The 16,991-nt window shown below is 44.5% G+C and overlaps 1 protein-coding gene across 1 annotated transcript in view; it reads left to right on the top strand.

Annotated features, from left to right (window-relative positions):
* The window catches only part of frem1a (Fras1 related extracellular matrix 1a), a 395,391-nt gene that overhangs the window by 142,052 nt on the left and 236,348 nt on the right, over positions 1–16,991 (top strand). Inside the window, exons 2-4 of the mRNA XM_059645008.1 lie at positions 5,723–5,817; positions 7,753–8,063; positions 8,648–8,826. Coding sequence (XP_059500991.1) covers positions 5,723–5,817; positions 7,753–8,063; positions 8,648–8,826 — 585 coding nt within the window. The remainder of the gene's footprint in view (positions 1–5,722; positions 5,818–7,752; positions 8,064–8,647; positions 8,827–16,991) is intronic.

Here is a 16,991-nt window from a genome sequence, read left to right as displayed (position 1 = left end):
TGTGTGTGAGAGAGAGAGAGGGGGCGGGTGTGTGTGAGTGCATGCAAAAGAGAGAGAGAGTGTGTGTGTGTTTGTGTGAGAGAGAGGGGTGTGTGTGAGAGAGGGAGTGTGTATCTGTGTGTGTGTGAGAGAGAATGTGTGAGAGAGTGAGAGAGGGTGTGTGTGTGAGAGAGTGAGATGGAGTGTGTGTGCGAGAGAGAGGGGGTGTGTGTGTGTATTTGTGTGCGTGAGAGAGAGAGAGGGAGTGTGTGTGTGAGAGAGAGGGAGTGTGTGTGTGTGTATGTGTGCGCGCGCGAGGTGGGGTAGGGTGTGAGCGTGTGTTTATGTGTGAGAGAGAGAGGGAGTGTGTGTGTGTGTGAGAGAGACAGCGTGTGTGTACGAGAGGGAGAGGGAGTGTGTGTGAGAGAGAGAGAGAGGGAGTGTGTGTGTGTGAGAGAGGGAGTGTGTGCATGTGAGAGAGTGGGAGTGTGTGTGTGTTTGTGTGTGTGTGTGTGTGTGTGTGTGAGAGAGAGAGAGGGAGTGTGTGTGTATTTGTATGAGAGAGAGGGAGTGCGCGTGTGTGAGAGAGGGAGTGTGTGCATGTGAGAGAGTGGGAGTGTGTGTGTGTGTGTGTTTGTGTGTGTGTGTGTGAGAGAGAGAGAGGGAGTGTGTGTGTGTTTGTATGAGAGAGAGGGAGTGTGTGCGTGTGAGAGAGTGGGAGTGTGTGTGTGTGTGTGTGTGTGTATGTGAGAGGGAGTGTGTGTGTGTATGTGTGTGAGAGAGAGGGAGTGTGTGTGTGTGTGGGTGTGTGTGAGAGAGAGGGAGTGTGTGTGTGTGTGTGTGTGTGAGAGAGAGAGGGAGTGTGTGTGTGTGTGAGAGAGGGAGTGTGCGTGAGAGAGAGAGAGGGAGTGTGTCTGTGTGTTTGTGTGTGTGTGTGTGTGTGTGTGTATGTGTGTGTGAGAGAGAGAGAGGGAGTGTGTGTGTGTGTGTGTGAGAGAGAGAGGGAGTGTGTGTGTTTGTGTGTGTGTGTGCACGCGTGAGAGGGGGGGAGTGTGTGAGCGTGTGTGTACGTGAGAGAGAGAGAGGGAGTGTGTGTGTGAGAGAGAGAGTGAGACAGAGTGTGTGTGTGTGTGTGAGAGAGGGGGAGTGTGTGTGTGTGTGTGTGCGCGCGCACGTGAGAGAAAGAGGGAAGGTGTGAGCGTGTGTGTATGTGTGAGAGAGAGGGAGTGTGTGTGTGAGAGAGAGGGAGTGTGTGTGTGAGAGAGAGAGGGAGTGTGTGTGTGTATGTGTGAGAGAGAGGGGGAGAATGTGTGTGGGAGAGAGCGGGAGAATGTGTGTGTGTTTGTGTGTGTGGGAGAGAGCGGGAGTGTGTGTGCGATAGAGAGAGGGAGTGTGTGTGTGTGTGAGAGAGAGAGTGAGACAGTGTGTGTGTGTGTGTGTGAGAGAGGGGGAGTGTGTGTGTGTGTGTGCGCGCGCACGTGAGAGAAAGAGGGAAGGTGTGAGCGTGTGTGTATGTGTGAGAGAGAGGGAGTGTGTGTGTGAGAGAGAGGGAGTGTGTGTGTGAGAGAGAGGGAGTGTGTGTGCGATAGAGAGAGGGAGTGTGTGTGTGTGTGTGAGAGAGAGAGTGAGACAGAGTGTGTGTGTGTGCGAGATAGAGAGGGAGTGTGTGTGTGTATGTGTGAGAGAGAGGGGGAGAATGTGTGTGTGTGTTTGTGTGCGTGTGAGAGAGAGGGAGTGTGTGTATGTGAGAGGGAGTGTGTGTGTGTGAGAGGGAGATGGAGTGTGTGTGTGAGAGAGAGAGGGGGCGTGTGTGTGTGTTTGTGTGTCAGAGGGAGTGTGTGTGTGTGAGAGGGAGTGTGTGTCTGTGTGTATGTGTGTGTGTGTGTGTGTGTGTGTGTGTGTGTGTGTGTGTGTGTGTGTGTGTGTGTGTGAGAGTAAGAGGGGGATGCCCCAGCTCCATGGTCGACAGGACCCTCAACCAGGTCTGACCCGTCATCTGCATTTCCACCCTGCCCCTTTCTCTTCCTTCCTGCAACAGTGATGGGGTTCCCCTTGTCCTTACCTACCATCCCCCAACATCCACATCCAGAAGATCATCATGCACCATTTCCACCACCGCCAGCAAGATGCCTGCACTAGACACATGTCCTCCCTTGCACAACATCCAACGTTAAAATCCTCACAATAATAATTTAAAGGGATATCATTTTACGGACACTAAATTTGGTGGGTTTGGAAAAGACAAGTTTGTATTTTTAACCATAACATTATGTGCATTTAGAATATAGAACATAGAACAATACAGCGCAGAACAGGCCCTTCGGCCCTCGATGTTGCACCGACCTGTGAACTAATCTAAGCCCCTCCCCGACACTATCCCATCATTATCCATATGCCTATCCAAGCACTGTTTAAATGCCCCTAATGTGGCTGAGTTAACTACATTGGCAGGCAGGGCGTTCCACGCCCTTACCACTCTCTGAGTAAAGAACCTGTCTCTGACATCTGTCTTAAATCTATCACTTCCTTCACCCCAAACACCCATCCACAGCCCTATTGCACCTTCCCCTGTAACTGGCAAAGGTGCAACACCTATCCATTTACATCCTCCCTCCCCAGTATCCAAGGGCCCAAACATACCTTCTTGGTGAAGGAACACTTAACCTGCACTTCCCAGAATCTAGTCTACTGCATTCGCTGCTCACAATGTGGTCTCCTTTACATTGGGGAAACAAAGTGTAGACTAGGTGACCACTATGCAGAACATCCATGTTTTGCCATCAAAAAGACCCTAAATTACACGTTGCCTGCCACTTCAACCACAGTCCTTTTTTCTGACCGACATGCCTATCTCTGGCTTGCTGCAGTGTTCTAGCAAAGCTTAACTCAAGCTAGAAGAACAACACCTCATTATCCTGTTGGTGACCCTGCAGCCCTCTGAACTCAATATTGAGTTCAATAATCTTAGGGCCTAAACTCTCCCATCCCCCACCCGGTACACCAGGCCTTATTACCACATAGTCTGCCATTACACACTACCTGTATTAGCCACTAATAGTCTCCATTTACAACCTGATTGTTATCAACTCTGTCTGTCCAACTGCTCTTCTGTCTCTTTAGGCTCTATCCTATCATTTACTCCCTACCCATCCTCCTCTCCCTTTTTTCTGCATGTAAACTGATGCTTTCCCAGCCACCATCAGTTCTGAGGAAGAGTCATCAGACCTGAAACGTTAACTTTGTATTTTCCTTCACAGATGCTGTCAGACCTTAAAACTCTCAAGTCTGAGAGCAATGGGCCTTTGCTAGGTGAAGATTGAGAGGAAGTGCACAGTTGAGATAGTGTGAAAAGGGACAAGTGCCATGTTGGGAATTTGTTACAGCCGGAATTCCATACTCATCAGGAGAGCGGGCAGGAATGATATGGCACTCTTTTACATCTTTTTCAAGCTGCTAGTAGATGAGAGTTCTTCTGTCTCCAAGACATATTTACTTCAGCTATGCAAATTAATAATTAACTGACTAACAAAAGAAATAAAAGATATGGCAAGGCTGGTGGAGTGCTCTGAGAAGAAGTTTTGCCGCAGATAAGGTTGTACTGGAATGCACTGAATTCCACATATTCCCATAATGCTGCAGTCCACAATTAAGGTGTTAAACTGGAGTAGGTCCAATTTTGTGGCCATTAGGCAGGATCTAGCAGTGGTTGATTGGGTGAGTCTGTTGAAGGAAAAGGAATGACTGGCAAATGGGAGGGGTGAAAGATATAGGACAGATGTCAGAGGTAGTTTCTTTACTCAGAGTAGTATGGGAATGGAATGCTTTGCCTGCAACAGTAGTAGAATCGCTAACTTTAAGTACAGTTGTGGACCTGTCCTATCTTTTTCTATAACTATGTTAAAACTAAGAGATGATCTCAAAGTTTGGATTTCAGTTGACTCCTGGAAATTGTACCTGCTAACATTTGGGTTTTGGGAATTCTTGGCAGTCAGAGACCTCATTCCATGCCAGCAACCATGCTTAGCGCAAATAGATACACTGCCCTCCGAGGCCAGACAGAAGCCTCCAGACCGAGCCCGGGATTGGGCCTCAACCTCACCCAGTTCCATTACGTTCAGTCTGGAGCAGCAACAGGAGAGCTATGCTTTTGTAGTTGATTACAGAGCTGGAAATTTACAAATGAGGAAAAGCAGAAATCAGAAGAAAATAAAAGTCTGGATGTGTTTCAATTCGACTTCAGTATTTTGGTATCCTGCATGTCAATTATAGACATGCCAGAAATGTTGATTTCATTGACAGTAGTGCGGAGCTCCCAAAAATTCTTGCAAAATACTTCAGCTTATACACAAGTACAAAAATTTCTTTCTCAGTATTCAAAGAATTCATAACTTCTGCATATCATGAATAAAATCTTTTCTGTAGGTGGTTCTTTATCTCTGAAGTTACCACTACAATTCTGGTGAGTTCTAAACCTGATGAGATTCTAAAGATTAGCAGAGAATCTCAACCTGGGTGCTCAGTAACTACCTACAACTGTATTGTGAAATGTAGACGTTTGTTATACAATCTATTGCTTTCTTTCAATCTTAATGTTTTACCTTGATTCTTTAATGGGATGTGGGCACTCCTAATTACCCGGAACTGAGGGCAGCACAGTGGCTCCGTGGTCAGCACTGCTGCCTCACAGCACCAGGGACCCAGAGTTCAATTCCACCCTCGAGTGACTGTCTGTGTGGAGTTTGCATGTTCTCTCCATGTCTGCGCGGGTTTCCTCCAGGTGCTCCGGTTTCCTCCAACAGTCCAAAGATGTACAGGTTTAGTAGATTGACCATGATAAATTGCCCATAGTGTTCAGGGATGTGTAGGTTTTAGATTAGATTCCCTACAGTGTAGAAACAGGCCCTTCAGCCCAGCAAGTCCACACTGCCCGTTGAAGCATCCCACCCAGACCCATCCTGCACACGCCCCTGAACACTATGGGCAATTTAGCATGGCCAATCCACCTAACCTGCACATCTTTGGACTGTGGGAGGAAACCGGAGCACCCGGAGGAAACCCGCGCAGACACGGAGAGAGTGTGCAAACTCCACACAGACAGTCACCCGAGGTGGGAATTGAACCTGGGGTCCCTGGTACTGTGAGGCAGCAGTGCTAACCACTGAGCCACTGTGCCGCCTAGGGGAATGAATCTGGGTGTGATCCTCCAAGGGTTGGTATGGACTTGTTGGGTTGAAGGGCCCATTTCTACACTGTAGGGATTCTATTAATGAATGGCTATTTCAGGCAACACTTAAGGATAAACTACATTGTGGTTTGGAGCCATGTATAGACCACGCCATGAGCCATTGGATGGGATTTTACAACTGTGATAGTTGTCATGACCATCATTCTTAAGACATGGTTTATATTCTTGACCTTTTAAATTGAATTTAAATTCCATTTGCTGCCATTGTGGGAATTAAATCCATGTCCACTGAATGTTCACCTGGACCTCTGGATTACCGATCCAGTTATAATGCCAATAGGCTACTATCTCCCTCTGTGCAAGAGTTTATTTTTTACGTGAATCATTTTATGTTAATTGATGGAATGATCATTCAGGCATATTTTATGTTTGGAAACTGAAGGACTCTATACTTCATTACAGATTGACCACTTTGAGGCTACAATAATTTTATTTTAAATTGAATTTACTGAAATCATTTCAGATCCATTTATGCTTATCATGCGTAATATCTTTCAGGTTTTTGATTGCCATTTCCTAGCCAATGAAGTGAAATATACTCATAATGGTTGCCCAATCCTTGATGAGGACCAAGTCATGCTGAGGCTCTACAGGTAAATAGAACATGGGAATGGGAAAAAAAAAGATCTGGTTATTTGTAAGGAAGACTAAGCTGAGGCTTTTGGGTGAACAATAAAAATAGCATTGATTTGAAATTTTTGACTTTGTATCAATATCACAAGTGAATTTTAAAATATTTTTGAATTCAAATGCTCATATTTTCAAAGGGCCTAAGGTAAGGCCCAACAATGAGCATCACTTAAGTGTTTTTTTAAAATTGGTGTTGGGGAGAAAAGAAGAAAATCAAATACAGAATTGTAGAAATTACGCCTTATAAACAATAAAGTTGTTTATTCTTCTCTCTGTTAATTTATTTGCATAACCCACTGTTACCTGACCATGAGAGAGGATGGTTAAGTGAACAGACCTGGTGGATGTGACAATGTCGCTCTGAAAGTATGGGTAAGGAGGACAATTCCTCCTTTGACTCCCTCTGAGTTTCTGTGTGAATATAAAACTACCGTCCAGCACATGGAATGCAACCAGTGGACAGCCAGGTATTGACCCGGGCACCAGAAATGACAATGTCAAACTCAGCCCTGTAAAACCTGTAAAAACTTCTGAGGTCTAGTGCCAAAATTGGGAGAGATATGCCACAGACTAATCAAGCAACAGCCTGTTGTAGTCATACTCACAGAATCAAAGCTTACATATAATGTTTTTGTATCTGGGACAGAGAGTGCTGGTGAAACACAGATCTGGCAGTATCTGTTGAGAGAAAAACAGAGTTACTGTTTTGAGTTCAGTGATCCATCTTCAGAGCTCCCAGTGTAGAAATTGGGATGCTCATCAATAATTGCACAATATTTAGCCCCATTTGTGATGACTCAGATACTGAAGCAAATATCTGACTAAATGAAGCAAGACCTGGACAGTAGACAGTCTTAGGCTGATAAATGACAAGAAACATTCGCAATACACAAATCCAGATAATGAGCATCTCCAACATAAGGGTATCTAATTATTTTTCCTTGACATTCAATGGCATTTTCATCACTGAATCCCTCACGATCGACATCCTTGGAGTTACCATTGGCCAGAAAATTAACTGGATCAGCCATATGAATATCATGGCGACAAAAGTAGGTTAGAGGCTAGGAATTCTGCAGCATGTAACTCACCTCCTGACTCTCCAGAGGCTGTCCACCATCTACAAGGCACAAATCAGGAATATGATGGTGTACTTTCCACTTACCTGGATGGGTGCCACTCCAGAAACTCTCAAGAAACTTGACACCAGTCAAGACAAAACAGCCTGCTTGATTAACACCACATCCACAAGCATCCCTTTACTACCTATGCCCAGTAGCCGCAGTGTGTGCCATCTGTAAGATGTATTGCAGACTTTGCCAAAGATACTGCAAAAACATCTTCCAAACCCATGACTCTTTCAACTGGAAAGACAAGGGCACCAGGTAAACCTGAAAGTTCTCTAAGTGATACACCAATCATGACTTAATTCTGTGTTGCCATTCCTTCATTCTCCCTGGGTCAAAATCGTGGAATTTCCTTTTTAACTGTGCTGTTGGGTATCGAACATCCAAGCGATTTCAGCGGTTCAAGAATACAGCACCCCACTATCTTCTCCAGGTCCATTCGGATGGGCAATAAATGCTGGCCTCACAAATGATGCCCACATTCTCTTGAATGAATAAATAAATGAATGAATGAATGATAGCGTTAAGTATGCCTAGACTGAGTGTAAGCTTTGCAGGTAATGATAGTACATCAATCTCAGTTCACACGAGGAGAAGAATTTTGTAAGAACCCTGGGCTGTTGTCATTGTTCCTGTCACCAGTAAAATATCATCATTAGTTCACATTGAGCTAAATTATCATTTAGCCATTCCAAGATATTTCAATAGCATTTTAAATCTGCTCTTTACAGTTTTCATTCATAACTTCCCACTTTTGTCTTTATGATACAGGTTTACAGAGACAGAAACCTTCACAGAAACATTCATTCTAAAGGTTCATCTGCTTGATTCAGACTGCAACATCATCCAGCTGGGCTCAACATCATTGGAAGTCCCTGAGTTTTATGGTTTCTCTAATATAATAGACAGGAATGTGCTTACATTTGTCTATGGTGTGGCAATGAACCTTGATTGTACTGTACAGGTTACTACTCAACACACGTTACTTCCAGCATATGGGCAACTTGTCATGGGGCAGCCTCCAGCGGGTCCAACTCGTGGTGACCAACCCCATAGCTTCTTCCAAATTATGAATAAATCCAGTGAGTCCACACTTTCTCTTGCATTATCATTTGAGCTGATGGAAAATTTAAATGAAAAGCTCTTTTTCTTTAAACATTAGAGTTTGCTGAGAATTCTTGTTTAAAACAGGGTGACTTTATTTTATCATAGAATCACTGAAGGTGATATGATGCAGGAAGAGGCCATTCATTCTTTGTGACTGTACTGGCTCTATTAGCTACTCCCTTCGATTATCCAGTGCCAATCTCCTGCCTTTCCTCCACATCCCTGCACACAATTACCATGAAAAAAACATTCAATACCCTCTTGAATGCTCCATTTGAACCTGTTTCCATCCTAAATCTTGAGCTTTTGGGAGTGGGATAGCTTATGTAGAATTTGCATTCATGAAAGAGGGCCAACCTGTGAGGTGGGAGGAAGGAGCCAGAGTTTGCACCTTAATTTGCCATCTTCAGTCACTGCAGCTATATCTGAAGGCTGTGCAACAAGATTGTCAAATAAAAGATATAGGCTGGAAGAATTTTTCAGAGCTGTTAAGCAGGAAAGTTATGAAATTCATCATATTTTTATGTATATTTACCAGACTATTTGTATTTTCCACTAGAATGGGAACAGAAGTCAAACCAGGATGATTTGAAGGGGGTTCACACTCTTGAAGTGAACTGTGAAGAGTTTCTGATTCTAGGTCTTCACTACCAACATCTCTATCCTCCTTCTCCTGATGTTGACTATATCACCATTAGCTTGAAACTTGTCGACAGCAGAAGCAAAAATGTGTATAAGGTACATTTAGTTTTCTGCAAACTCACTAATAATGTTTTTTTCTGAATATAGCACTTCACAGACAGAAGGATATTTGCAACTTTGTTCTGAGTTATTATTTTGTTAATTATTTTACATGTGTTGCCTGCTTTGAGGACATCTGGGATGTCCTTGAGTGGAATGCCTTATCTTAGGAGCAGATGCGGCGGAGGTAAAGGAATTGGGAATGGGGTATGGCATTTTTACAGGAAGGTGGGTGAGAGGAGGTGCATTCTAGGTAGTTGTGGGAGGCGGTAGGCCTGAAACGGATGTCGGTTTCCAGGTGGTTGCCGGAGATGGAAACAGAGAGGTCCAGGAAGGAGAGAGAGGTATTGGAGATGGTCCAGGTGACCTTGAGGTTAGGGTGGAAGGTGTGAGTGAAGTGGATGAGCCGTTCCATCTCCTCGTGGGTGCACGAGGCAGCGCCGATACAGTCATAGATGGAACAGAGGAAGAGGTGAGCGTTTCGGCCAGTGTAGCTTCGGAAGAGGGATTGTTCCATGAATCCTACAAAGAGGCAGGCATAGCTTGGGCCCATAGCCACCCCCTTTGTCTGTAGGAAGTGGGAGGAATTGAAGTAGAAGGTTGCAGGAACAGCACCTCATATTTTGTTTGGGAACCCTGCAGCCCAATGGTATCAATATGGACTTCACAAGCTTCAAAATCTCCCCACCCCGACTGCACCCCAAAACCAGTTCAGCTTGTCCCCACTTCATTAGCCTGCCTGTCCTTTCTCCCACCTGTCCACTCCTCTCACCCCAACCCCTACCCCTACTTCCTACCTACCAGCCTCATCCCCGCCTCCTTGAACTGTTCGTCTTCCCTGGACTGACCAAACCCCACCCTAGCTCCCCACCGACACTCATCTTTACTGACTCCATCCCCGCCTCTTTAACTTTTCTGTCTCCTCTCCACCTATCTGCTCCTTTATACATCTTCCATCCACCTCCCCCTCTGTCTCTACTTATTTCAGAATCCCCTTCCCCTCTCCCATTTCAGAAGAAGGGTCCAGACCCAAAACGTCAGCTTCCCTGCCCCTCAGATGCTGCTTGGCCAGATGTGTTCACCCAGCTCTACACCTTGTTATCTCAGACTCCAGCATTGGCAGTTCCCACTATCTCTAAATAGTTTGAAGTGCCATTTCTTCTTGTAAGGGTATCAACTAAGACCTTTTCTTGTATAAGTGCACAGGTATCCATATAAAGTATAAAAAAAAGTGTTGTAGATATTGAAAAAGTTAGCTCTTTCCCTTAGCTTAACCCAGATTCATACGATGTGGGCATCACTGGATGGGCCAACATTTATAACCCATCTCTAATAGCTGTTTGAACTGAAAGGCTTGCTAGGACCATTTCAAAGGGTGATTAAGAGTCAACCACATTGCTGTTGATCTGGTGTTGCATGTAAGCCAGACTGGATAAAGACAGCAGTTTTCCTTAGGATATGAATGAACCAGATTTTTGTTTGCAACAATGCATGATTGCCATTACAGATAGTAAGAACTGCTGATGCTGGAATCAGAGATAACATAGTGTTGGGCTGGAGGAACACAACAGGCCAGGCAGCATCAGAGGAGCAGGAAAGTTGACATTTCGGGATGGGACCCTTCTTCAGAAATGGGGCTTCTGATGAAGGTTCCTGATCCGATACGTCAACTTTCATGCTGTTCTGATGCTGCCTGGTCTGCTCTGTTCCTCCAGATCCACACCATGATTGCTGTTAGGTTAGCTTAACATTTTTGATTTTTAGTGTTCAAAATTTCACCATCTGTGGAGAGAAAGCAGAGTTAATGTTTCGAGTCCAGTGACCCTTCTTCAAAAGTCCCAAAGAAATGGACTTGATCACTTATGGTCCAACACATTAGGGCACTGCCATCTCCCATTAATTTTCTCACCAAATCTGCCAGTTCTGAGTGAAAATTTGGAATGAAGTGTGTATGGTCCAAAAAATTATCCTTTGTACAAAGGCATGGTGTATAAAGAGCAAATTTAATGAGGTACAGGTGCAGATTCACCATAGAGGGTATGACATGGTTTATGAGTCATAGCATCAAGATAATCAATAAATATACCTAGTGAGAAGGTTTACAGCAAAATGTTAGATGATAAGGTTGCCTTAGTGATCCTGAAAGAAATTGGACAGAATACCAGAAAATGACTTACATTGCAGTGAGAATTGCATTATAGCTCTTGTGACAGCAGATATGAATGGATAGCTGGATTAGACAAGCATACTACAAAGCTTTTATGGTGAATTTTTAACAGTCACAGTGTTGAGCAATGAACCGGATTTAGCCAATGGTTTAACAGCGCTCATATTCTTATTAAATATGATGCAAATTTGCTTAAATTTAATGTAGTTCTGGAAGGTAATAATGTAAAACAGCACTTGTTACTTAAGCAAGTGAGAGAATAACCAGCAAAGTAGAAAACACCTTAATTTTCGATTATCAGGAAATTGCTAGAATCTGTGATTAATATTGGGGTGTTGAAAACCTTGGTGTAAACCTTCTTGCTTCTGGATGGTTGGAGATTAGGTGTACGCTGGAAGGTTTTCACCTACCATGTGGTTATTGTTTCCATTACATTGAAACTGCTGATGTCTGGAAGCCCATGAAAATGTCCCAACTCTGTTACAATCGGAGACGTCAAAGGATTCCAATTCACTTACCTCAATAGGTAGCCACTGGGGAAGTAGTGGTGTAGTGGTAAAGTCACTGGATTAATAATCCAGAGAATCTGGCTCTAGCTCTGGGGACATGGCTTCAAATCCCACCATAGCAAATATTGAAATCTGAATTCTATTAATAAATCTGTATTTTGAAAGAAAAGCTGCTCTTAAATTAAGCAAGAAAGTATTAAACCATCTGTTTCACTACTATCCAATTGAGATGGATAATTTGCCAACCTTATCCAGTCTGGCCTACATATGCCTCCAGATACACAACAATGTGGGTGACTCTTAACTGTCTTCTGTGATGGTTGAGCAAGCTATGCAGGTCAAGGGCAATTAAAGATGAGCAACAAATGCTGTCCCAGTGATGCTTGCGTCCCATGAAAGAATAAAGAAATTTCCATTGTAAATGGAAACATGAAATACAGACATATCAGTAGATTCAGAGAATGTCAAGAAAGTATGCCAAATAGATTTAAGTGTAGGTAAATGTGAGATCATCTGTAATAGAGCAGGATAGTTTCTAAATGGGCAATAGCTAAAGGTAGAGATCATGAGGGGTAGGAAGTGGGGGTGAGGGGGCCAGATATTTGAGGTACAGAAAATAATCCAAAAAGGTAATCAAACACTTGCCTTCATAGCTGGAGGACATGACTACAAATGCCTAGCAGTCATGCTTTCACAATGAAAGCCCTGGTTAATGGCATAGTTGAAGTACTGTGAGCAGTTCCAAAAACCAGTCCTGGGAAAGGGTAAATTATTTTTGGAAGGGATGTAGCATAGAATTATACGAGTTAGAAGGCAAGATTAAATAACTCGAGCTGCTCATCACCACAAAAAGGCTGCCAACATCATCAAAAACCCCTTCCATGCTGGTAATGCTCTCTGACAACCTCTTATGTCAGGCAGAAGATACAAAAACGTGAATACATGCACCAACAGGTTCAAGAACAGCTTCTTCGCTGCCATTACTAGACTGCTGAACAGGCATCACTAACTTCAAATAATGTTGATCTTGCTTTGTGCAGCTCCTGTGCAGTTGTGATCTGGACACCTCTGCCTGTACTGCTCGTAAAATAAAGCTTTTCACTTTACTTAGGTACATGTGACAACAATAAATCAAATCAAAAAGTCAAAAGTTTTCTTTGGCATTTAGAAGGTAAAGAGGTACCTTGATTTAAGGTTTTCAAGATATTAAGGGGTACATGACTAAAACTATTCCCACTAGTTTAGCTATCGTAGATTAGCGCGGAATGATGGCTCAGTGGTTAGCACTGCAGCTTCACAGCGCCAGGTACCCTGGTTCGATTCCAGCCTCAGGCAACCGTCAGTGTGGAGTTTGCACGTTCTCCCCATGTCTGTGTGGGTTTCAGCCGGGTGCTCCGGTTTCCTCCCACAGTCCAAAGATGTGCATGCTAGGTGGATTGGTTGTGCTAAATTGCCTGTAGTGTTCAGGGGTGTGTGGGTTATGGGGGGTTGGGTTTGGGTGGGATGCTTCAAGGGGCATGTGGACTTGTTGAGCTGAAGGGCTGTTTCCACACTGTAGGGAATCTAAAAAAAACTGTACAATTTAGCATGAATGGAGTGAAGAATACTAAGCTTAAAAACGTATGGCCTTGCGTTCTAATACATGGACTATTTGCAAAAAAGTAGATGAATTATTCGTACAAATGGATGTAAATAGGTATGATATTGTGGTGACTGAGGAGGTGTGGCTGCAGCAGCATGACCAGGGATGGGAACTGAACATCCAGGGATATTCAGTTTTTAGGAAGGATAGACAAAGGCAGTGGGATAGTATTGATGGTCAAATAGAGTATTAATGCCATAGGATATAAATTCTAGTGATGTGTAATCTGAATGGGTAGAGCTTATAAATACTAAGGGGCAGAAAATGATAGCAGGAGTTCCATGTGGAACCCCAGTCTGTAGATTCATAAAGTCATAAAGTCATAGAGCAAGGAAACAGGCCCTTTGGCCCAAACTGCTGACCAAAATGCTGACCATGGTGCTCACTCAGCTAGTTCCAGTTGCCCATATTTGGTCCATATTCCTTTAAACCCTTCCCATCCATGTACCTATCTAACTTTTCTAACTATCTAACAGGGTGTTGAGTTCGAGAGTTGTCAGGTCATGTTGCAGTTGTATAAGACTTTGGTTCGGCCACATTTAGAGTACTGCATACAGTTCTGGTTGCCACATTACCAAAGGATGTGGATGCTTTGGAGAGTGTGCAGAGGAGGTTCACCAGGATGTTGCCTGGTATGGAGGGCACCAGCTATGAAGAAAGGTTGAGTAGATTAGGATTATTTTCATTAGAAAGACAGCGATTGAGGGGGGACCTGATTGAGGTCTACAAAATCATGAGAGGTATAGACAAGGTGGATAGAATGAAGCTTTTTCCCAGAATGGGGAACTCAATTACTAGGGATCATGAGTTCAAAGTGAGAGGAGGAAAGTTGATGGGAGAAATGCGTGGAAAGTTCTTTCCGCAGAGGGTGGTGGGTGCCTGGAATGAGTTGCCAGCGAAGGTGGTAGGCGCAGACAAAATAGTGTCTTTTAAGATGTATCTGGACAGGTACATGGATGGGCAGGGAGCAAAGGAATACAGACCCTTAGAAAATAGATGACAGGGTTTTGACAGAGGATCCCGATCGGTGCAGGCTTGGAGGGCCGAAGGGTCTGTTCCTGTGCTGTAATTTTCTTTGTTCTTTAAATGTTGTGATGTGGAGGTGCCGGTGTTGGACTAGGGTGGACAAGGTTAAACTTTTTAAATGTTGCCACAGTACCTGCCTCAACCACTTTCTCTGGCAGCCCATTCCACATATACACCACTCTCTGCATGAAGTTGCCCCTCAGGTCCTGCTCAAACATTTCCCCTCTCACTTTAAACCCATGCCCCAATCCCCCATCTCTGCCAAAAAGCCTGTTTGCATTCATCCTAACTATGCCCTTCATAATTTTATATGCCTCTTTAAGGTCACCCCACATTCTCCAAAATTCCAAGGAATAAAGTACTATCCTAGCCAGCCTCGCCCTTTAACTCAGTCTACTAGTCCCGGCAACATCCTCTTAAATCTTCTTTGCACACTTTCCAGTTTAACTATGTCTTTCTTACAACAGGGTGACCAAAACTGTATACAATACTCCAAGTGTGACCTCACCAGCGACTTATACAACTGTAGCATAACATTACACTTTTTTTTCACATTACAACTCCTATACTCAATGCCTCGACCGATGAAGGCCAGCAAGCTGAATGCCTTCTTCACCACCATGAATGGTGATGATACTTCCAATGAACTATGTACTTGTACTCCTAAGTCCCTCTGTTCCATAACACTCTTCAGGAACTTATCATTTACAGTATAAGTCCTACCTTGGTTTGACTTTCCACAGTGCAACATGTCACTCTTACCTGTATTGAATTGCATTTGCCAATCCTCAGCCCACTTTCCCATCTGATCAAGATCCGTCTGAAATTTTTGATACACTTCCTCGCAATCAATGAGATCTCCTAATTTTGTATCATCGGCATTATTACTAATCATGCCTTGTACCTAAACATCCAGATTGTTTACATAAATAACAAATAACAAAGATACCAACAGCAACCCCTGTGGCAACCACTAGTCACAGGCCTCCAGTCCGAGAAACAAACTCCAACCATCACCCTCTATTTCCTACAATGAAACTAATTTTGAATCCAATTAGCTAGCTCTCCCTGGGTCCCTTGTGATCTAACCTTCATGACTAGCCTGCCATGCGGGACCTTGTCAAAGGCCTTACTAAAGTCCACGTAGACAATACCAACTGCCGTACTCTCATCCATCCTCTTGGTTACCGCTTCGAAAAACTTTAAATGATTTGTTAGATTGACTTCCTGCGTAACATCCGAATCAGACTTTGACTGTCCAAATCTTAGTTGATCCTGTCCCTCAGGAACCCCTCCAATAACTTGCCTACTTCTGATGTTGTGGAAATGTTGGAGAAAGCACTAAACAGGAAATAAGAGGTGTAAGCAATAATGGTTTAGGTGGAATAGTGGATGACTTTAATTAGCGTGTAGATTCGGCACATCAAACTAACAACAATACGATAGAGGAGAATACCTGACCTGTGTACAGAGTGAGTTAACAAGGTGTGGAGCTGGAGGAACGCAGCAGGCCAGGTGACATCAGAGGAGCAGGAAAGCTGATGTTTCAGGCCCAGACCCTTCTTCAGAAATGGGGGAGGGGAAGGAGGCTCTGAAATAAATAGAGAGAGGGGGAACGGTAATAGAAGGTGGATAGTGGAGCAGATAGATTGGAGAGAATACGGACAGGTCTAGGAGATGGGGATGAAGCTAGTAAAGGTGAGTGTAGATAGGAAGTGGGAGTAGGGGTTTGAGTGAGGTGGGAGGAGCGGATAGGTGGGAGAGAAGATGGACAGGTCAAGGAGGTGGGGATGAGATAGGGGACTGGTCTTGGGATGCAGTTGGGGGTGGGAAGACTGTGAAATGACATTTAGACCATTGGCTTGTCGGGTTCCAAGGTGGAATATGAGGTGCTGTTCCTCCAGTTTCCGGGTGGCATTGTTTTGATGCTGGAGGATGCCCTCGATGGACATATCATCCAAGGAGTAGGGGGGTGAGTTGAAGTGGTTCACAACTGGGAGGTGTTGCCATTTGTCATGAACCAAAGGCACCGAAGGCAAAGCGGTCTCCAAGCATCCGCCTAAGCCTCCCAATGTAGAGGAGGCCACATTGGGAACAGCGGATACAATAGACCATGTTAGCAGATGTGCAGGTGAACATCTGTCTAATGTGGAAGGTGTTTTTTCGGGCCTGGGATGGAGTTGAGGGGTTAGATGTAGGGGCAGATGTAGCACCTCCTAGGGAAAGGGGCTGGGGTGGTGGGGAGTGTGGCATGGACGAAGGAGCGACGGAGAGAGCAGTCCCTCCGGAAGGCAGATGGGGGTGAGGAGCGAAATATATCCTTCGTAGTGGGGTCAGATTGTAGGTGGTGGAAGTAGCAGAGAATGATGTGTTGAATCCGGAGGTTAAAGGGGCGATACGTGAGGGCAAGGGGAATTCTGTCTTCGTTTTTATTGCAGGGAGGAGGTGTGAGGGCTGATGTGTGGGAAACGCAAGAGATGCGGTCAAGGGTGTTTTCGACCACTGAGTGGGGGCAAGTAGAAATTGCAGCCCTTGAAAAATGAGAACATCCAGGATGTCTGGGAGTGGAACGCCTCATCTTGGGAGCAGATGCGGCGGAGGCGGAGGAATTGGGAATAGGGGATCGCATTCTTACAGGAAGGTGGGTGAGAGGAGGTGTAGTCTCGGTAGCTGTGGGAGTCTGTGGGCTTGAAATAGTGGTTTCAAGGTGGTTGCCAGAGATGGAGACAGAGAAGTCCAGGAAGGCAAGAGAGGTATCAGAGATGGTTCAGGTTAACTTGAGGTTGGGGTGGAAGTTGTTAGTAAAATTGATGAAATG

The sequence above is a fragment of the Stegostoma tigrinum genome, chromosome 3, assembly GCF_030684315.1.
Source record: "Stegostoma tigrinum isolate sSteTig4 chromosome 3, sSteTig4.hap1, whole genome shotgun sequence".
Classification (NCBI taxonomy): domain Eukaryota; kingdom Metazoa; phylum Chordata; class Chondrichthyes; order Orectolobiformes; family Stegostomatidae; genus Stegostoma; species Stegostoma tigrinum.
This window is presented reverse-complemented; position numbering and strand designations above follow the sequence as displayed.